This window comes from Fusarium oxysporum, chromosome 3 (assembly GCF_000149955.1).
Source record: "Fusarium oxysporum f. sp. lycopersici 4287 chromosome 3, whole genome shotgun sequence".
NCBI classification, from domain to species: Eukaryota; Fungi; Ascomycota; class Sordariomycetes; order Hypocreales; family Nectriaceae; genus Fusarium; species Fusarium oxysporum.
The window spans coordinates 732,395-754,035 of record NC_030988.1 but is presented as its reverse complement, the minus strand read 5'-3'; the positions used below and the strand labels follow the sequence as shown (position 1 = coordinate 754,035).

General features: G+C 45.6%; 7 protein-coding genes across 8 annotated transcripts; 2 read left to right on the top strand and 5 right to left on the bottom strand.

The window, feature by feature from the left end:
- Positions 1–1,667: 1,667 nt before the first annotated feature.
- On the bottom strand, positions 1,668–1,817 carry FOXG_12487 (uncharacterized protein; the record flags this gene model as incomplete). Its single annotated transcript, XM_018392282.1, has 1 exon — positions 1,668–1,817. The coding sequence occupies one exon, from the start codon at positions 1,815–1,817 to the stop codon at positions 1,668–1,670; it is 150 nt and encodes a 49-aa protein (XP_018251852.1).
- Positions 1,818–2,945: 1,128 nt separating this feature from the next.
- On the bottom strand, positions 2,946–3,858 carry FOXG_12486 (uncharacterized protein; the record flags this gene model as incomplete). Its single annotated transcript, XM_018392281.1, has 2 exons — positions 2,946–3,109; positions 3,525–3,858. 2 exons carry the CDS (start codon positions 3,856–3,858, stop codon positions 2,946–2,948), a joined length of 498 nt encoding a protein of 165 aa, XP_018251851.1.
- Positions 3,859–5,815: 1,957 nt separating this feature from the next.
- FOXG_20931 (uncharacterized protein) lies at positions 5,816–6,653 on the bottom strand. Its single transcript, XM_018401257.1, has one exon. The coding sequence runs from the start codon at positions 6,518–6,520 to the stop codon at positions 6,176–6,178; it is 345 nt and encodes a 114-aa protein (XP_018251850.1). The 5' UTR covers positions 6,521–6,653; the 3' UTR covers positions 5,816–6,175.
- A 3,406-nt stretch (positions 6,654–10,059) lies between these two features.
- FOXG_20930 (uncharacterized protein) lies at positions 10,060–10,829 on the top strand. Its single transcript, XM_018401256.1, has one exon. It carries the CDS (start codon positions 10,348–10,350, stop codon positions 10,765–10,767), a length of 420 nt encoding a protein of 139 aa, XP_018251849.1. The 5' UTR covers positions 10,060–10,347; the 3' UTR covers positions 10,768–10,829.
- A 304-nt stretch (positions 10,830–11,133) lies between these two features.
- FOXG_20929 (uncharacterized protein) lies at positions 11,134–14,466 on the top strand (the record flags this gene model as incomplete). The annotated part of the gene is made up of 2 exons (XM_018401255.1): positions 11,134–11,291; positions 11,397–14,466. The coding sequence occupies 2 exons, from the start codon at positions 11,134–11,136 to the stop codon at positions 14,464–14,466; spliced, it is 3,228 nt and encodes a 1,075-aa protein (XP_018251848.1).
- A 1,860-nt stretch (positions 14,467–16,326) lies between these two features.
- Positions 16,327–18,290, bottom strand: FOXG_12485 (uncharacterized protein; the record flags this gene model as incomplete). 2 transcript variants are annotated; one of them, XM_018392280.1, is made up of 4 exons in its annotated part: positions 16,327–16,684; positions 16,822–17,397; positions 17,455–17,667; positions 17,720–18,176. In XM_018392280.1, 4 exons carry the CDS (start codon positions 18,174–18,176, stop codon positions 16,563–16,565), a joined length of 1,368 nt encoding a protein of 455 aa, XP_018251847.1. In that variant the 3' UTR covers positions 16,327–16,562. The 2 variants fall into 2 exon arrangements, with proteins under 2 accessions (XP_018251847.1, XP_018251846.1); XM_018392279.1 differs by having other exon boundaries at positions 16,822–17,667; positions 17,720–18,290.
- Positions 18,291–19,670: 1,380 nt separating this feature from the next.
- FOXG_20928 (uncharacterized protein) lies at positions 19,671–20,778 on the bottom strand. Its single transcript, XM_018401254.1, has one exon. The coding sequence runs from the start codon at positions 20,630–20,632 to the stop codon at positions 20,000–20,002; it is 633 nt and encodes a 210-aa protein (XP_018251845.1). The 5' UTR covers positions 20,633–20,778; the 3' UTR covers positions 19,671–19,999.
- Positions 20,779–21,641: the final 863 nt, after the last annotated feature.

Below are 21,641 nucleotides of genomic sequence, written 5' to 3'. Positions count from 1 at the left end.
GATCTAGAGACTCGCTTATTTAACGGTTAATTACTTAGCCCCGGTAGTAATGATTATGGCTGCCAGAGGGACGACGTATCCAAGCGATGGGGGATGAATGTGTTATTTACAGTTGCGGGTCACTACTCTTAACGTAAAGACGAGCAAGAGTGAAACGAAACGAACTGTATACGAAGAAGAAGAAGACTCTTTTGAAAGAGCATTATCTATAATGAAGTCTAAACGAAAAAAGGGGGAGGGGCAATGATTTCGCCAGGGTTCAAATCCATACCACGAAATCCACATATGGATCCATAATGTGGATCCATATCCATTCCATTCCATTCCACGTGGGCTTCAGCATTTCCATATCCACGCCACGAAGCCCCTTCCACATGTTCCACATGTGGAAATCGTGGAATATTTTAGGTGGGGTTCGAAAATACCTTGATTTCCTTGTGAAATCCCGCATATCCTAAGTACTTTCTATCACCCACAACAACACAACATCGATTTGCCACCCCATTTTCCTCCGTACACAATGAGTCCATTCTGGGGGCTTCACTGTTACTCGCGTTACTACCCCAAATCGAAATGGCCACTCCCCATCCTACCAAGTCAACCACATCCGTTCCAGAACGAACAGAAGAGGACAATCAACGGCTCTTTCAGCTCTACAAAAGCTGGATCTTGACGGAGAGAGACGGCAAGGCGCGTCTATAGGTATATCGGTTCGGCTACGAATATCCAGCATAACAAGAAACAGGAACGTCGGTGGGTGTGTTGCCTTTGCGTCAAGCAACGGCGGATTTTAATGGACCAATGACAAAAACATTGACGTCACCGAGGGCGGGCGGGACCCATTAATTACCATTGTTGGACGAAGTAGGTTTCCATTCCACGAATTCCACAATATGGATCCATTTCCATAATGGATCCATTTCCACCCATTCCACATCGAAATTATTAGTCAGCATCCATATCCACGCCATATTCACAAATGTGTCGTGGAGTGTCGTGGATTTGAACCCTGGATTTCGCTAACTCTTGGTGTATAACAGATGCTTTGTAGGTGGCGTTAGATGACGACCTTGTAAAAAGAGTGAAGAGACAAAAAAAGAAGGACTTGATCTTCTGTTCTAATGCTACCCTGACGCCTAAGCATGGACCTAAGAAACACACTTTACCGCTGAGGTTTGAGACCGAAAGCTTTGCCATGTCAGAATTATGTAACATTAATTTTGCAATTGGCCACTAGGTTCTGAGAGCGATGCTATCCAATCTCCTACTTGCTTATTGACATCAATGCCCGCCTCCCATATACACCAGTGAGAGCCGGATATGGCCCTGCACTGTAGAGCTTCGAAATATCGCGACATCCCTTGTATCATGTCCACGGTGACCTTGCTTCCCTGGGTAGCGGAAATATAAAGGGCTGGCATTGTGAAGGAAATCGGCTTTCGCGAGAACCCCAGCTCTTCATCTTGGTTGTAGGCGCGTGTTCGGAAATGAAACCAGTTGAGAGCCGCTTCCACTCCGGATTTACCTTGAGAGAGATATTGACGAGCGTAGACTAGATATTCTCGTCGAGATATTGTGCCAGAGTGCCTGTGTTTTGCCAAGTGCCTGAAGAGAAGTCGAAATCCGCAAGTAGTACTGATTTTGCCACATAGTTCAACCCCTTCCCATCAGTGGACCTTCCCTGAATCATTCTGAACAGTAAGTGGCCTAGGGCCGAACTCGAGAACGGGATCATCGGGCGTGAGGAACGCAGTGAACGGAGGAATAAATGGAGCAGATATGCTGAAGATTCCCAGCACCAAGTCAGGGTGCCACATAGCTGTTCGCCACACTATAGCACCCCCGAGGCCGTGGCCGCCAAGAATAATCCGCTTCTCGCCAACTAGGCTTTTCGCCAAAGCTTTGATGTCGTTGGCGACGCTTTTTGAAGGTATAATTCCTTAGGTTATCTGGCTTGTCACTCCCACCGCAACCTAGCAGGTCTAGCGCAACCACTTGGTAGCCCATGGAAACGAAATAAGGAATCTGATACCTCCACCCGAAGGATAGGTCAAGAAACCCGTGTAGGAGGAAGATGGTCTGAGCAGGGTCAGACGTAGGCATCGCTCTCACATAGCTGTATGATTTACCACCTACTGTACTCGTGGAAGTTGCGACTCTGGGATCGCCAGGTACGAGCTTAAAGCAATCTGCCATTGGGAGCTATGCCAAAATTTAGTAACATTTGTTAAAAGTTATGTTAAGGAGGTAGTCCAGGGCTTAATAGAAAGAGGCATGGATTACACCAAGCTCCTTGCTAGTATTGCAGCATGTGTGTTTGATGAAGGATCTTATAGCTCAAGAAAGCTGTTCAACATTTAGAAAATATAGTGTATTTCTAATTCTGATATGGCCATCTAGCCAGGGGGGCCCTTGTGGTTGGCAGTGATTGCCGACGTTGCCCTCACCGGGACAAAAACATGATTTTGTGATACAGTATAGTAGACCTGCGCATAGGCAAAAGCAGTCTTGCAATAGCTATTGGTACCGCGCCAAGATGAAGATGGCTACACGTACTGTCTACTTTGATATCTCTGAATGTTTGGACAATTTCTGATGCGTGAGCGCCAGAGCTTGCGTATCGTCCGCAAAGGCCAAGCAAATCTCCTTCAACTGTGGCCAATGAGCGAAATGTGCAACAGTAGTCAAGTGATCCCGCATATCTGCTCCGCAAAGTTGATCTCTCGGGATTCGGATTGTAAGCCTCTGCACCAAAGTCTCGACGGGATCCATGTCACAAGCCCAGGTGCCGAGGGCATCATCAAGGAAAAGTCCGAGGTTGTTGAAGGAAATGATGAAGTGATTTTCTATGTAGAAAATCCTGCGTGCTTCTTCCAGTAGCTGATAGGCCGTTCCATCAAAGCCAAGGTCTTCTTTGACGAGTGCCAATAGTTTATCAATGATGTTTAGCCAATCGCCCGGGCCATCGACATAGATAGGATTCTCGTGAACCAGATAATCACGAAAGATTTCCAATGGCCATTTTGTAGGCCGATCCTCTTGACCTTCCATTTCTGGCAGCCTTGGCATACCGAGCAGTACGTTTCTTCGTGTATTCTAAGGACAACCGCTGTTTGTGATCTTAGGTATTCGGATGCATTTTGAATTCTTTATAACTAAGGAAGGAGTGTTATACAAATCAATGATAAAAGTTCAATATTACAACTTATTAAGGCCGATTTAGTATTATAGTTAATATTTTTCGTGTTCTTGTTTTTCTCCCTCCTCCCCGATCTGTTTCTATTTTCTTGTCCTTATTCCATCTTTTTCTAGCCCTATCTAGTTGCATTCTTCCCAGTTATAGTGCAGGGCTGCTGGATCGATTCCAATATCATCGGCGATCTCTCCAAGATTTCCTTTGAATTTATTTTCTTGAATAAGTCCAATATCATAACATGCGTCTCCCTGTTGTACAATAACGATCTCTGGGGTATGTGCTTCAAGCACGCTATCGTTTCCCTGGAATTGGCATAGTGTGGATATACCATCTGAGGGACTTGCTTTTTCCTCAAACGAATCCAAATCACATAGTTTAGACCCCAACATATCTGTGAGAGGGTCGAAGGTATTCAACTCGTCACGATCGACTGGAGCGGTATATTGCGCCTCGTCCAAGTGCGAAATGGGACAGTTATGGCAGTACCAAAAGCCATTGGCGTCTTCGTAGCCACTTAGAGATAAAAGGACTGTTTGGGCGTCGTCCAGTTGCATATCTTGTAAAGGAGCGTCATATTGCAACATTTCGGGTGTGGGTGATAAAGAGTTTAAAGATGTCTTCTTTGGGTCAATACCCACGGGAGACTCAAATGTCGACGCCATGAAGGGAGAATTGCGTTGATTGAGGCCGATAGATTTGATGTATGTGCAGGAGTCATTATTTTATAGTTTATCATGGGGCAACTGCGGGTCCTCTGCGAGGATCCGTGTTGATGTCGTAATGATTTGACAGGGGAACGGATTCTAGAATAGCAATAAGCTCTCCCAACCTTGCCTAAACTACGCCTCAACACACCAGGGTGGGAAGCTATCCTTGCGGCTTTAGCATGTCTGTCCCTACGCGGTCTCTGAGGGGCGGTAAACTCCTTGTATAACTACTGACCCGCTCAAATCCGCAACGCAAGAGTTCTCGTTCTAGGCTCGTCTTCCTTAGTACCTGTCGACTACGTCCAGTTAATAGTCACACGCGAGATCGGAGATCTGAGTCCTGCTTACAGGGATGTCTTATGAAATGGAAATACTGTTATTTTATATGTACAATCTCGGACAAAGCTTCTAACGTAAGTCTAGTCGAGCTGAATGGCGTAAGCCGTAGATGCGTGTTGTACTGCGTCTTGCCTCTTCATTTTAGAAGGGTAAAACTAAAACAATTAATCCCAAAATGTACTGTAGTATTTATATTCTCGTCTTTAAATTTAAAAACACTTTTAAAGCCCAGAGGTCATTTCTGAACGATCGATGCTTTTACTTTTCTTCCCTTCTTACTCTCAGTTACCGTATATCATTGCGGGGTTAATTCTTGCAGGAATTGCCAGCTGACTTGTTTTCATTTTCTTTGCCTGGTCCAGACCATGGAGGACCTCTGTGCTAGCTCGACTCAGGATAGAAACCTGGAATATCGTCATTATCAAGATATCAAGAAAGCCCTAGCAAAGAGATGCAGAAACCAGTTAGCAGTCCATATTAGTAAGTCTCACCGTCAGGAAAAAGCCACATCGTCTGACCTGATCAAGAACGCCAAACAGGGCAAGTGATAGACCCCCTGCGCGTTCGGTTGATTCCTAAAATGACCGATTTCTACACATGGGCTTACACGCCAGGTGATTCACACCTGTTTACGAGAAACTTGGGCCAACAAAGTATATCATCATACAAAGAGCTTCATAACAAGGTTGGAAAAACCTTTTTTGCAATACCGCGCTCCAGATTCTTACAGTTATCGGTGCCTCTGTACCCTAAGACACGCGAGGAAGGAGATGCCACGGCCGAGATATGCAATCCAGCTTCTAAGTTATCGACCGTACCGGGAGCCGAAGCCTCCATTTCTAATGATAGACGAGATGTGTTGCAATTAGAAGAAGATCTGATTATAGAAAGAACCTGCAAAGAGCAACTTCTTCTTGAACTGAAAACAATTCAGGCCGAATACGAGGCATTAGGACGACGTTTCGAATTGCAAGCCGAGAAAGCAAAGCAAAGCGAAGATCACTTGTTCAGTTGTTTTCATACGATGAGCAAAATGAGCGAATTGGCAGAACAAGTTAAGACAGAGTATGCGAATAAAGTAGATGTTACCGTATTTCCACATTAATAAAATACTCTGCGGTAGTTTAAGTAGGTATACAGCACAGTGTGGTGTGGGTTTACCGTCAACAGTTTGCTATTACAATGGCGCTCGACCCGCGCACAGCCAGAGTCTGACATGAACCCTGCAATCTCAGTACAATTGCTCAGTAGTAACAACCCCTTTCTATCTCGACGGTCTAGAATGGGGTGCCGGTGTTACTATTCACCTATGAATAATTCAGTATTCTGGAAGATAACTTGCCTGATAATTGTCCCTTGTCCGGTCCTGGATAGAGTCTACATTCATTCATATTCTTTTGACACTGATCTGGATGCTGTTAGTGAGCGAGCAGGACAGGGACTACAGTAGCGCCATCAGTAAGTGAGGAGCCTGCTGCATCTATGTAGGCCCTTCTGGATCACTTTCAACAAAAATTACAATGGCATACTGCTGACTGCGGGCCCGCCCCTTGCTGTAGAATGCTTTTCTTCCCTTCTTGTTTGTGTAGTGATGAGTACTTAAAACTACCTTATTTGCAATTTTGATTACGTCTGAGATAAAATATCCTTTTAGGAAAGAAAGCCAAGGTCAACGCCTGATGAAAACCTTTGAATGTCTAACAAGTGTACTTGGATTGCTGTGAATTCTCTACAGGCTTGCACTGCTAAACGTGAATCTATTTCACACTAGCCCTTTGCTTATAGATACTCACGCAGGATATTTCTTCATGCCCGAAAGCTATTTGGTAGCTCTAGCATCCAACCCTATGTTCGCGCCGCATTTGACTCTTCAGGGATGTTACCGTCGCAAGATCTACTGACGGGTCTGTGGAAGAAAAAGATTCGTTTAAACTCAGTCCCCACGGTTCCCCACAAGCCTCTTCAGCTGCGCTAGTAACTTCCCTATCGTCTCATTTTGTACTCCTTGTACCCCCTGCATGTGATGAACAACATCCATTAATTGGCTGACCTGGAGTTGAAGACTGGTGATTTCCTCTGTTTTGTTAGAGATCGATAGAGCCGTCGGCTTTTCTATTTGACAGTTCAACCGTGTTATATGTTCTTGTGGCGGACTTTCGACATCCATGCACCAGGATCTTCTCGTCCTTGTCGGTAAGGCAGAGCTAGAAGCAAAAGGCGAAGGGACTTCATGGCTGCTTCCATAGCCACCGCCTTGGAGAGAGTATATTTCACCCATTATTAGAGTGAGTGGAAAATAACCCGACGCGGAGAAAATCTAAGATTTTATAGACTGCGCTGTTTTAAGTCATGGTCTCCTTGATCTACCGCTTATTATTTTGATTCAACAGCAGGATGATGAAGAACTAAATCGGTCTCTTGTCAGGATTGAGAGGAAAATAGGCATGTAATTAGTTATACCTATGTCAAGCGAAGAATACGATTCCTACATTGCGCACATCAGAAAACTTTAATTTTCATTCTGTATCGAGCTGGAATTGATTTCTAGGAGTCATTGTAGCACTTTAGTTACTCGAGAGTATGCAGTTTTCTCACCATGAAACTGCGTATTTCCATACTGTCACAGTATTTGCTGCATTTTAGCATATGACCTTACATTCGATCACAGGAGCCTATGGCCGTGTTTTTTCTATGAGATTCATGGTGCCATGGCGGTAAAATTGGACACACGTTTAGCCTGAGCATGTGGCCAACCCGATCATTTTTTTATTTTGAGTTCGGTCCAACTGAAACATAATTCGTATACACCCCCACAACCCTGAGTTTCATGGCTATACCCAGTTTCCAGCCATCATGTTGCTTCTTTTGGTTGACCTATAAGCAGCAATTCAGACGGTGCAGAGCTACGCATTTGGCGTTGAGAAAACTATGCAGAGAGCCGTGGCTGGCACCTGAATTTCAATACTATGGTCCTTCGCAACAACTAGATCGTATCAGGTGAGAGGTAATGAGCAGCCAAAGAGCAATATATAATACGTATACTGAAAAAAATTGTGCGTACTTTGGATGGCATGGCAAACCGAAGTATACGGTGCCTTTCCCCGATGCATTCGGAGCGACCTCAATATCTTGGTGCCACGAGAGTGGGAAGAGTATAAAGCATACTGATGGTAGGGTCACAAAGCAAGGGAGCTCAAGGGCATAATATGTGTCCTATAGTATTGCAATAGAGACTAGGCAATTATCATGGGCTATTGAATGGGCATTTGATCCTATATGCTGCCTGGAGTGTGACTTTGGCACCGTTATGTAGAGATGAAGCTGGCTGAGAGCGGGCGCGAACCGCGTGCCATAACTCGAAGATGTAAGTACCAATATTCAACCAAGACGAATATTATTTATGCATGATCTTTTGCATTCTTGAGTATTCGAAGACTAATGGTAAATAGGCAATTAAAGCTCTCAAAACATTACCGATGACAGACCATGCTGTGCAGCTCAAGCGAGATACTAAGGTTGAAGAGTAGCAAGTGCGAACCTAAAGAACGGCTGCACTCTCGTACAATGGCTTTTACTTTATTCCAATTTTTCTAATCCTATAGCTCGTGTTGTTTCAGGGGGGGGGGTGTTTGTCTACATCCACTCTCAAAGCCACTTCATATCACAAGTTAATGAATGCTATAATAAAGGGATATCCGCTATAAAGCAGCCAGATTACGCATACCACCCAATCGTTGATCCGTATTTTCTCTTGACCATCCTTTGTACTTGAATATTCATAACCTATGTTGCGAGGCATACTCTGCGATATACGGTCGCATGCTGGAGGTGGAGAGGAATCACCAAAGTGTCACGATCCTTGTGCCATAAGACCTTGGACATTCTTGACACCTTTTGCAGTAAGTGGTAAGTTGTGCCGCTTGAGGTTATATACAAGACGTACTGCCTCCACTGGCGTCGCCTTCAGAAAATATCTCATCATGAATGACGGCCGCGGTGGGGGCGTGCTAAGGCAATACGTATAGACGAAATCAAAACTCTGCAACAGTTTTGGATAGCGATAGAGTGATCGGACGCTGTCTTCCAAGAAAGTCTTGGACGTAAGGATCTCAAGCAGCTTGAAAAATACTCCTGCTTGTATTCTAGCACCATGCCGTAAAAGTAATGACGCAAGGCCGGCATCGGCCATTTCAAGCGATAATGCTCGTTCGAGAAGAGCGTCCAGAAAGCAATTCAGTTCCTCAATGGAGAGCGCGGAATCTGGGCATGAGGCATACTTGAGGCGGCGGAGGATGTCAAGCAGCCTACCCAAAACTTCTACCTTTTGATTCCTCTGCGCTAGCCAAGGCCTCTGAGAGAGTATGTATGTGATGAGATCAAAAATGTCACCAAAATCCAAATTCTGCGCCAGCCAGTCGCATCCTACTCCAAGGGTCCACGACAAGGCGATGAACTGATGATTGCGGCTTAATTGATGGAGAGTAGGCCTGGAATTAGCTCCCATGTCTAAAAGTTGTTGAACGGTTGATTTCTTTCCATGATTTATTGCCACCATGAGCATCGAGCAGCCGTAGCCAAGGTCAGCGTCGACGTCAAGTTGAAACATTTCAATCATGAGTCCCAAGAGATTCGAGAGCCCGTGCCTTACAGCATCGCTCACTGCGTCAAACTGGAGAAGGTGTTGACGTATTGAAGCCCCTGAACGCAACAATACTATTGCGGTAGATTCATTCTTGAAAAAAATTGCTTCAGCAAGCGGCGGCTTCCTGGTATTGGGCGGTCCGTCTGGTGATACACCATGCTGGATCAAAAAGGTAATGATATTATCCAGCCCTCGCCTAGCAGCGAGATGGATTGGGGAACACTGGAACTGTTCCTTCGCTTGGAGATTGCCAGGGTGGAAATTCCTTGCATCGCGACATATGTTGAATTTGGCGCCGCTCCTGTGTGCGGCCGATAGTGTCCGCAAGGCGACATCTTGATTGGTGCACCAAGCAATCGCGTGGAAGACGGAGGATGACTCGTGGTTCTTCACGTCATTCTGATAGAGTATATGGTTGGAAATATGATGGAGGTGGCGGCAGCAGCGCGAGAGGGATGCTTGACCACTGAGTGAGCACAAACCCGCAATAAGAGAGATAAGTTCATCTGGTAGGCTAAGGATCATCTCAGCAAAGTACGAAACATAGCCATCTCAAAGGAGGGCTATAAGTGGGAGGGAGAATATCAAAGCACGGTAGGCATCATGATCTCAAATGTCAGAATAGATTTGAAGTATTTACACGCGCGCTGAGCACCCTGACAGCAGATATTGTCAAATGCCACAGCTGTTATCGTATCATTTCTGCTAGCGGTCTCAATGTCGAGAGGTCTGATGCGCCGTTCAAACACATATCGGAAGCCCACCATTTCCTATGATGGGTTCGCTGTTGGAAGGGACGTGAGTGTTTCCTGTATTGGAAACAAAATAGACTTCAGGCAGGCGGGGATGGTCGAAGCACTGGGAAGCTGTATGGTTATGAGAAGTCTAGGCTGGCTGGAGTTCGAAGACCCATCTCGACTAATTAGACTAGATAACTGCATTTAGTTGACCTACCATCCATCCTAAGTTCGATTACTCACAAGATGCGGGCAGGCTATGTTCTCAGTGGGTGGAAAAGGAACAAGAAAAGTGAAATGTACCTCGCTGCTAGAGAGACAATAATAACAACAATAATAATACATACAGTACATTTCAGGTTCAGCTGCTAAAAGTTTCGTCTCTAATTGCTGTTCTCGCCTGCAAGAATGGTAGGATTACTTATATCGGGAGGGAAACTAAACCCGAGATTTCCAGTGATAAAACGTGCAACAATTTATTAGCAATTCAACTTTAAATCAGTGGTATAAAGTTCCTTCTTTCCCTTCACGTTTGCTATTAACTATTATCTTGTTTTTCTTTCACTCTTTACCTAATTGCGATCATCCTAACCCCTGACATAGAGATAGATTTCCATCCTCACATACCGCTACCCCCCCGAGATCTTTCCGTTTTCATAACCATTGTATAGGAGTAGTGCCAACCCTTCTATGTGCCTATAAATTGTAGATACTCGTGCATAAGCAATGCTAAACCTAGCCCGTCTCGAGTGTCCCGGCCGCGGGCGGCTCATACAGACCCCGTGGTCAGCCAATGTCATCATAAAAAAGATCCTTGTATTGACTCAAGTCGGAGGTCGTATCTTATATGGCATTCTTGCTGAAACACAGGACAAGAATTCTTGGGATTGGCTGCATATTGAATCTCTACTATGGGCGTTTGAAGATGGAGTTGATCTTCGCATGCTACATTACACTTCCCGACCATCGCTCTTGTATGATGGAGACCCAAATCTAGAGATAGAGGATATCCTGGGGCACTATGAGATGAAGGATGGGCAATGCTTCTTTGCAGTTAAGTGGAAGGAATTTACATTCCCTACTTGGGAGACAGAGCTAGAAATGGCAGACTTCTCTAACGAAATAACTACCTATTTTCATCGTTAACGAAGATAGAACAGTATAGAAAGCTTCCCTATCAGCCTAAATAAAGATCTTTGAAATTTGCAAAGCGAATGTAACGAACCAGGCGGGAGTACGTATTTTCTTAGCAGCTCATAGATTCAAGACATTACTACAAGAGGCGCAATTATATGTGTGGTTGAATTAATCTATACATATACATATCGACTCTCACAGAAACTATAATCTTCAAGTTGATCTTTTATTCTACACTACGCGTATTATGATCAAGGAGGATCCCTTGTATTTACTTTTTTGTTCGTGTCTCTCGCCGCGCTCACATTATATATACCTGGGAATACTGCGTGATCGAAACTTTTTTTCTTCCTACATCAATTCATTCGTTGCCATATGTCTCAATCTGGAACTTCCAAACAGCCAGGCGGAGCACAAGGGGACGCCGGGATTGGGCTAGTTAGCTTTCTTACAGCCTTGGGCAGTGGATCAGTGTTTTTCTTCCTACAGCTCATCCTCTTCTTGTCGCTCCGCAACCATCTCGATCGAATATTGTATGTCTCTGTTTTTTAATCTCTTCTTTTTTCTTTTATTTTCTTTTTCTGCTTTATCTTTCTATTTACAGATTTGGCATGAGTCGGTCTATGCTAACCAAGCAGTAAACCGAAAACCTACCTAACTCCAACAAGCGAAAGGACGCTGCCGCCACCAAAGGCTTTCCGCCATCTGATAAGAGAATTATGTCGCAATGATGACCGAGATTTCATAAAGAAGTGTGGTCTTGACGCCTATTTCTTTCTTAGATATCTGAAAGTCCTATTGGCCATTTTTGTCCCTATCGCCTGTGTCACGATATCCGTGCTGGTACCGCTCAATTACATCGGAGGAAGGGGGCGTGAATTCAATGCCAATCAGGGCGCTACCGGTCAGGTCACCGGTCTTGATACCTTTGCGTGGGGAAATGTAGACAGCCACGATACCAACCGGTACTGGGCGCATCTGATTGTTTCGGTGCTTTGCGTTCTCTGGGTCTTATTTGTTTTCTCGATGGAAATGAGGGTATACGTCACGATGAGACAGCAATTCCTTACCACCAAGTCACATCAATCAGAGGTGGCGGCGTCCACGGTCTTAGTGCGTTCAATACCACAGGAATGGTTAAGTGAGGAACTTCTGAGCGATGTGTTTTCCGTTTTCCCTGGTGGGGTCAAGCGTGTATGGTTGAACAGAGACTTGTCGCCCGTTATGGCCAAGATCACGCTTCGCGATGCAATCCATCAGAAGCTCGAAGCGGCGGAAACTGCACTCATCCAAGCTGCCAAACGGATGGAAATGAAGAGGACCGAGGAGGCAGGAAGAACAAAGCTTACGCGAAGTGCGCATCCCACGTTTCGTCAGATTACTGATAGCCGACCCACCGCTGGAGGATGCAATGTTCTGGCAAGGTCAGCGTCTCGGCACGCGTTCGAAAGTCCATGGCTTCCAGATTGCGGCCGACAGGATCCAAAATCCAGCCCATTTGATCATCGTAGAACTGCGCTAACCTTGCGTATTGATGACCTAGCGGTACAGAGGTCGACAGATCTCGGAACCGCACCGTCAGTGCCCGAAGCAAGGTCACCCGCTCGCCAAGGGAGGGGAGTTGTGCTGCAAACGGCAGTAAAAGCTGGAAACCAGGTCAAGAAGAGAGCTATGACGACAAATGGCTTCGTACCCCTTCCGTCACTCGCCGAAATTCCAGAGTATACAGAAAGTCATGGGCCCGAGAAGCCAGTTACGGTGGCCAAACATCCGATTGCCACGCTCCCCAAAGCGGTTTTACTGCATGATTTCGATCGAGACTACAGTCCAGGCGCAGGAAGCTGGTGGCGTTTATGGGAATCACCACCAAGGCACTCAACTCCTGAGACCGCTCGACATGCGAATCTCTCCGCGGGCCGATTACGCGGTAGCCGTCGAAATAGCTTCCGGTACCGTAGTGCATACAATGATGATTGCCTGACGAACTGGAAGCGAGGCTTGTGGAAAGACTTTTTGCGGGCCAGAAGTCGTCCGACCTTCAGGCTACCACTGTTTGGCCAACGTTGGTTGCCGGGGCTTCCGTTGCTGTCCAAGTCGGTCGACACAATTGAGTGGTGTAGGAAAGAGCTTTGTCGCCTAAATGGCGAGATTGCTGAGGACAGGCGACACTCCGAAGGCTTCCCACTGCTAGATTCAGCATTTGTTCAGTTCAACGAGCAAACAGCGGCTTACATGTCCTGTCAGAGCGCGGTCTACTGCCGACCCGGGTACATGACAACCTCAATAATTGAGACATCGCCAAAAGACGTCATTTGGGAAAATATAGGGATTGGCTACCGCGAAAGCTGGGTCCGGGCTATAGCCGCTACGGGAATTTTGGCATTAATGATATCGCTCTGGTCCGTCCCAGTGTCTTGGTCAGGGGCACTTAGCCAGGTTGATAGCCTTATCGATACATATGATTGGCTGGCTTTCATTCGACAACTCTACCTCCTTCGACGCTTCATCCAAGCGATCGCTGGTCTGCTTCCCGCGGCTATGCTAGCAACAATGCTCTTCCTGCTTCCCATATTTCTCGATTGCTTGGCAATGCTGAAAGGCGTTCAGACACACTCACAGAAAACCCAGTTTATCCAAAAATACTATTTCATTTTCCTCTTCATCCAAGTCTTTCTCGTCGTTTCTATTGCCTCCTTCTTCACCGCCTCCGTCAGCCAGTTTGCTTCTAATGTCAAGTCGTTAGAAAGAGTGGCGAATATCTTGGATATGCTGGCACGGAACTTACCTAAAGCAGCTAATTATTTCTACTCGTACATGCTCCTCCAGGCTCTTTCAACCAGCTCCGCCACGTTGCTTCAAGTAGCGACGCTCGCTGAATGGTACTTGTTGTCCCCGGTCTTTGACGCGACCGCACGTCAGAAATGGTCTCGCAATACGCGGCTGAGCCCAGCCAAATACGGGGCTCTCTTCCCCGTATACACTAACTTTGCCTGCATTTCGCTTATTTACTGCACTATCTCTCCCTTGATCTCAATATTTGCTATCTTAACATTTGGACTCTTCTGGATAGCCCAGAAGTATACAGCGCTCTACGTGAGCAAGTTCGACTTTGATACTGGCGGCAAGCTATATCCTAGGGCGATTAACCAGACGTTCACTGGTCTATATACTATGGAGCTATGTGTATCTGGCTTGTTTTTCACCACGCGCGATGCGAATGGAAGAGCAAGCTGCGTCCCTCAGGGTGTGATCATGTTGGCATTATTGGTGTTCACTATGATTTTTCAGATGACCCTCAATAAAAGCTTCACCGCATTGTCGAACGTTTTGCCGACAATGCTGCTGCGGCTTCATGATTCTGAAGATGCATCATCATTACCTACCTCAGGTGGCGACTTTGCTCCGACAAAGGTTCGTGGTTCTCAGCGTGAACACGCACAAACAATGATGAGCGCTTTGCATAGCGACTCATTTGTTCAGCCAGAATCACTTGATCAAGCCTCCTTTCAGCATGGTGCACTGCGCCGCCGTGAGCCGATTACATGGATTCCACAGGACGATCTTGGTATTGCCGAGGATGAGATTCGACAAACCAGAGAGCTTTCTAGCAATATACAGATAGAAAGTTACGGCGCAGCTTTAGACGCGATGGCCAATGTGACTTACAGCAGAAATCCTCCAGACTTTTCACCGTACAATGACATATAAGTGGATTTTCAGATTGATTCGATGCCCAGTTCTACATTGGCCGAGACCTACTAGCAGATTGGAGAAAGTAGTTTTAGGCAAAACTAGGATTTGACTATGGATAGTTACAGTTTATTACACTTTGCACCTTTGGTTTTCCGAAAAGCGTGGGAGAATTTATTATTTTAGTGTGTATTAAAGTAAAGCGAAGATAGAAGAGCGTAAGGTGCCGCAACTTCTTGGAGCCCCGCTGAGCCGGGGAGGTCGGAGAACAGCAGTGCTTCGTGAAGTAACATATTATCTCGAGGTGATACCAGTTCCCAAGAGGCAGCGTTGAATGGATGGGAGAGAGGTTCTCTTGTCGGCTTGTGAGAGGGTGGAGGAACCCTTGATGGGTAATCCTAAAAGGAAAGTGAGACGGAGGAGACGTAAGCTGTGCAGCTCACTGCCCACTTCAAGAAAGCAGAAGGTTTCCCATAAGTCTCTCATTTTTTAGTTTTACATAGCACCGGAGGGTGGACAATGGATAGATCAGCGCATGCTGAAAACAAGGAAACACTTGTTATCAGTCGGATGACGTAAACTAGTGGTTGTGAGATATGTTTCTTGCCTTTTACTTCTCTTTTCCCTTTTCCTGCCCCCTGGTAGTGCTTGGAATGCAACGGCGATGAGGCTCGCGACTTACGACTGACGGCTTCCGCGTGAGCTGCGAGTCTACATTACAGGGATGATCGAAAGGAGTGTCCACGCTTCGCTGGTGAAGGTGAATTATACGGACCCATTCCAGACAGGACTACTACTTTACGATGGGTGCTGGCGGCGCCCAAGGTCTACAACAATTCTATCGAAGCAGAGGAAAGCAGACACTCCTTTCGGCTCTCCCTGTAACACATTCACTTAGCACCCAGATAGAACTTAGCTCACCGATTATCAATGAGATTCCTTTCATCCATAAGCCTAGCAAGCATTGTTTGACCACTTGAGAGACGTGACACCTGGCCTTTGCTCAGTTTACGTATTTTTAAAGCTATCAACATAACCTCAGCACGGACTAATTTCTCACTTGGAAAGCCGGAACGGTCTCATCATCTGTATTAGGCCTGGCTATATAACATCCGTCGCACAAGAATCACACAAAGCCTCCTATCCAATACTGCAATTTTGTACCCTTCAAATATAACCCGCTATTCAGACTTCTTACAGCCATGGGGAAAACAAGAAATAAGATCAAAGAGGCTTTTCATATCACTTTTTGTGTTCTCTCTCGTGTCTCGCCGGATGTTGGCAACTTCTGCATCTGTCACAAGGTGTCCGCCCTCCCGGAAGGCTGGGAAAGCAAGAGTCGGAACGACAATCATGTAGGCTGAGATCAGTAACTCCAACTTCATTTTGAAGAAAAGTTATTTTAATAGCAGATGCTACATGACTTACATTGATTTACTAGGCTTTATATACCCCATCCAATTACTCTAGGATCAATATTGTAGTATTGTTGAACATACGTTGGCTGCATATTATTCCTTTCAAATATCCGCCGGCATCCCTATATGTCTGACTGGTGATCTACCTTGAGGTACATGCAAGTCGTATCCCGGCACTTTAATTCACGGCCGCTAGCATTCATCAATGATACTATACAGGAAATTTCAGGTTCAGGCTCCCTCCCGATACGAGTGGTGTTGCTATTTGTGCAGGTAAGAATAGCGATTAAACGGAGCCTGAAATACACTATAATCGAATGAAGAAGAAGGTCAGGTTTCATAGAAAAAGAATTAAGGATGATGATTAATAACACGTATAAAATGAGTTACATCTGGAATTTCTCAACAAAGATAGAATTAAATCTTTAAATTAAAACGATAGTTACTATTTATATGTAACTAGTAGGTTTACAGTGCATTTCAGGTTCAGCTGCTAAAGTTCTATCTGTAATTCCTGTTCCCGCCTGCAAAAATAGTACGATTACTTCTGTTGGGAGGGAAACCTTACCTAAGATTTCATGTAGATTCCTAACCGAAGCGCAAGAGTGATATAATTTGGTATATTCTTCAATATCAATTTCGTCCTTCACCTTAAGCTCACTGCCGCCTTCCCCTTTTGCTTTAGGGGCTCTCCATTTATTCTTCAATTACGGTCTCATCATCATAGACAATCCCTTGACTAGCCCCACCGCTAGCTCGTAGCTCGTATAGTAGACAGCCTGCTTGAGCTGTGCCCCCCACTCCTTCATTGCCAGTGCCTACATAAAGTCCGGATTAGTACACTGTTGCGGCCCTAAGGTAGGGTGTAGGCTAGATAGAATAAGGGTGCGACCGAGTGTCTTGTGCAGTGCCAATAATAACAAAAAATAAATGGAGAAGGAAACAGACGACCTACACTTTTCCCACGCAAACTCCGTCATAAGTTTAACGCAAGTCGTTTTCTTGTCATGGTTCAGCGGAAAATAGACTCTCTGGTCAGTCCAACGGCAATTCTCCATCCATCGAACGCTGTACTCGTAAAGCACTCCCCGGGACCCTTTCATTACCGCTTTAAGCTTTTTGCTTTCGGCACTCATAATAGCACCCCGAACCTTATCTTTATCGCACCAAGCACCAGCCGTGTGTTTCACATCCGCATATGCTACTTCAGCGTGGCCTGGGAAGTCCTTTACAAGTCCACATTTGTGATTCCGAGCATCAGGAAAACCGTCCGTAGTCGTTGCTTTGGGCGGTGTTTTGGTGGTGGAAGTTCTAATGGTAGTCAACGTAGTCACTTTGGCTGTGTCAGTCCGGGTGGCGGTTTCTCCTTTAGCCCTGGACATGCTTGAACCGTCCTTCACTGTATTTGACGTGGCCGCCTGCTTTGTCTTTCCTTCCGATGTAGTTGTTGATTCATCTTCCGTCGTCTTGCTCGGTCGACTCGTTTCTACAGCTGTAGTTGACCTCTCTTCAGATTTCATCGTAGTAGAACCTTGGGATGTCGTCGGTTTTGTGTCTTTTTTCGTAGTTCTTGTATTTGACAACGAACCTGTGTTTGATCCTGCTCTTGTCTCTGTCTTGGATTTGACATTCGTAGTCGAAATTAACGTGGTGGTCTCTTTTGTAACTTCACTATCCTTCGCAGTCCCTGTTGCCGTCGGATAATCGGAATGTGTTGTCTGACGCGACGTCAAGTCCGCCTCGTTCTGGTCCCGATCGGACGTTCTGTGTTTCTGTTTTTGAGAAGCCCCGTGCCTTTCAGCTACAACGCGACGATTAGAAACCGACCAGCATTATCACATCTTATCACACACCTGATGAAGTAGCAGCGGAAGCATCGTCCAATGTCTTTGAAGACTCGGCTATATCAGTCGCGATGGAGCCAGTCGGACGGGTTTTAGTAACATCTGCAGATGACGACGGTGACGGCACAGTTTTGGCATCCGCGGTCTTCTGATGCGCCTTACTTACTTTGCTATCACTGGATGTACATGTGCGATGCTTCTCCACTACTAGTCGGGGAGGGCAGTCATCTGTCCATGTCGCGAATTTGAGAGGTTTGGTAGACAAAGGAACATTGTAGATATTGAATTCTGAGATGTTGTTTAGATCCCTATCGAAGTTCATGTACTGGATCAGCTCTAAACTGACTCCGAGCTCTTGAACAACGAGGTCGAAACACTGATGGGGCTCTGGCTGCCAGTGACCGTAATACCAGTCACAAAGACCATATACTGAGGATATATTGAGTAAAAGTAACAGATATCTCATTGTTTCTGGATACTCCAGATCAGCGTGAATGCCTTTCGGCTTTATATCTCTTACCAAGTCACGCTGAGTAGTTGGCGTATTCGCCCTGATAGCCGTTATAAGATGCAATGCATTTCAGGTTCAGTTTCCAAAATTCCGTCTCTCATTTCTGCTCTCGGTCGCAAAAACAGTAAGATTACTCATATTGGGAGGGGAACGGGAAGTGAAATTACTTGCAGCTGATACAATAGTTTAGTTTTAGGTTCAGTCCCCCTCCCGATATGAACAACGTTGCTATTCTGAAGGGTGAGAACTACGATGAAATATGAAGTCTCGGAATGTACTGCAGTCACATCGAGTTATCCTGCCCTCATTTCCTATCTTTCCGTTCTATCTTTCGTTTTCGGTTCAAGGCTTTGATGATGAGTATCTACTATATATACAATGGTCATTATACGTCGCCGCCTAGGCTGAATTTTCGTTGCAATTCCGACTCATAAGGTCCAGGCTGATATCAGACCTCGCTTCCCCTGGCATTTCTTTCAAGATTTCTTTTCGCTGAGTCCTTGGCTGAAGCTTACCGCCCGGTCCTCCCAGGACGCTTCGATATATTTCGCCTTCCTGTGAAATGCATTGAGATTTCGCAGTTCCTACTTAACACATCGAAAATCCAGTCGACAAATACACGCTGAAACACATCTTTGAATCCGATGGAATCACCAACGACTTGTCTGACCAGACATGACATAGGCAGGGTAAGAATTTTGTAGGGTATGTCGTCTCTATGCTTCATAAGAGTATATTTATATGTAAAGAAATGCATGAACTTTAGAAGGTTCATCCGCTTGGGATAGTATAGCTGTTGAACAGGTGCTGGGGCCGCACGTGCAAGCAGGGATACTTTAAGATTACAGCGGAAATGGTAAAACCTCGAAGGGGCAGATTTCAACAGAACACAACATGAATACACCAATTCACATCAATGAACCGAATACACGTAATGTCTGACAATAGCTTCACCTTGACATTACCTGACGTTATGCTACCAACGAGTCATTTTCTCGTTCTGCGTACACGGTATTGACTAGAAGCTCATTGGTTACATAGGCGGATGAAAATCATCTGTAGTGACTGGCTTTCCGAAAAGAATCAGCAGTGATATCAACAGTTCACCTGACCAACCTACGCTGTATCAAGTGCCATGACCAAGTGTAGTTTCAGGGGTCAGGCTGTTCGAAATCGACCGGGAAGCACTACACAAAGAGGGTAACATGTCCTTTCACTTCCGGCTCAAGCGCCAAAGTCGAGAGAGTTACGTCGCTGTCTGTTCTCAATTCTTTACTTATGCCGCCCGAGCCACATTTTGCCAGAATGCTATCGAGAAGCTTGATAATATATAGCTAAAGGAAGAGCCCAGGCCTTAGCGGCCATCTACAGTACACTGTGTCAATTAGTCTTTTTTTTCTTCTCTCTCTCGTCCTCTCGATGGTCACTCTGAAGCGGCTCTAGCCAGAGCCCAATTGTCACAAACGTTCTATTTTCTATCGTTGACACCTGTTCTAGTGTCTCTCTCCTTTTGAGTTGGCTAAGCGAAAAAAGGCGTATCACATCCAACTCTTGATGAAATAGGTCTACATTGTACCCGTGGCACTCAAAGTTAATCTACTGCTACATACAGTTGAGTCAGGGTTCCCTGGCAAGTAAATTCAATACTCTGTCATAGTATAATGGAGCTGATTTTGCGAGACAATTGGCTTCAAGCAACCTCAAGAGAAACAGCTATTTGACATGGTATCGCTGACATGTAGCTAAATCCAGTTTTGTAGAGTCTCCTAACACGGAGTCTAGAGGTCAACTTTAGTAGTAGGGTTACTGTCCCTCCCGGCCAAGAAGTGCAACAATCCCTGCATATCCTCTATAACTCTGGCAACTATGTCAGGAGTACCATGTATGGAATAGTAGAAGCAATAGCCCAGGCTTAAAGCACACCCAATAAATAAAAGGAAGAAGAGGAAGACGGAAATGGCTCGGCAGTGGCGTGCAACCACTGTGAGCCTGGGTATCTTCTCGAACTCGATCCACCACTTCCAGGTCAAAAACATAGTCCGTATCGTCATAATGAGAAAGGCCAAGACTAGGCAACTCATCACTGCCGACATACAACCGAGAGCCCAGAGAGGCAATACTATGCGAACACTGAGGAATGCCACGACTCCCCAGAGAAAGAAGACCATGAATACTGTGATGTAAACAAGATAAGCAAAGACCTCTTGCCCTTCCGATATGTGCTTCTCGGGGAGGACTGGCCAGATGCTGTCCCGTGTGAACCAAGCAAAGTAGACAGTACCAGATGGAATCCCCAGTAACGCCCCAATCTGGACCACGAAGAGGACGAATCGCACAAGAAATAGAAGAGCCGTTACCAGATTCGACGGAATGGTAGGGCAGTTGAAAACCCTAGCGACTTGTTGTAACATGGTTGGGGTATGGAAAATAGTTTATGGATGAAAAACACTTTTGAAGTTTGTGGAAAGAGCGGCTTGCTGGCGAGACTGGCAGCACTTGTAACTTTCTTCTTCGAATGGCTGTGTTCAGATCTAAGAGGGAGAACATACCTTTTTTTTTTCTTAAATATATAAGCAGTAATCCTATATGTACATGTATTCTGCTTGCTTTATCTGATAAGTATTCGCCTTCTCTTTTTCGCAAATGAAAAATCTTGAGCCGAGGCTCCAGTTGCGCATTGGTCCGATAACAGCTATCTCAACATGGTTGGGCTCATTAACAAGGAGACACTCTTTTGGCCAACCCTATGTACAGTACTTGCAGGTCTTTTCAGTCAATTGGCTGATATGAAAGGCTTATATAGGATATACACCTACTGGATTGTACACAAGGCAACTTCCTCCCACAATCACAGCTACAATTTCCCTCTTCAACTCACTTTAGACACCCTAGAGCACATGGGAGTACTTCGTGCACTTTTGAAGTGACGTACGCATTGTACTGTAATGTATTTGTAGGCTACTGGAGGGGGCGGGATTTGCGGCCCTTGGAGCATGCACCGCCAAATTTATACTGAATAGAATGGCTGACGACGGTGCGAAACAATCCTGCAGCTCCAAAATACCACTGCGCCAGCGCTGATGTTTACTTGCCACCTATTTCATATAATGGGGAATTTACGGCCGGGATCAGCAACAAAACTACAAACACTAACAGGCTGTAAATTGAGGAGGCTCAGTATATAAAGAGGTCAGGTATGCTCCCTAGACTGAACTTAACTCCTCCCTAAGTGTGATGAGTACGTGCAAACATAGTGATTGGCTTAAGCTTTGGACCAGGGGGGCTGAGACCGGATTGGAGGTCACGGATCGACCGAAGCGCTTGGTTCAAGACTTCAGGCAACCATTTGACCGCCACGCGAGCTCTTTGGTACTGATAGGGAACAAATCAAAGCATTCAGTATTCAAAAAGCTGTTTTTC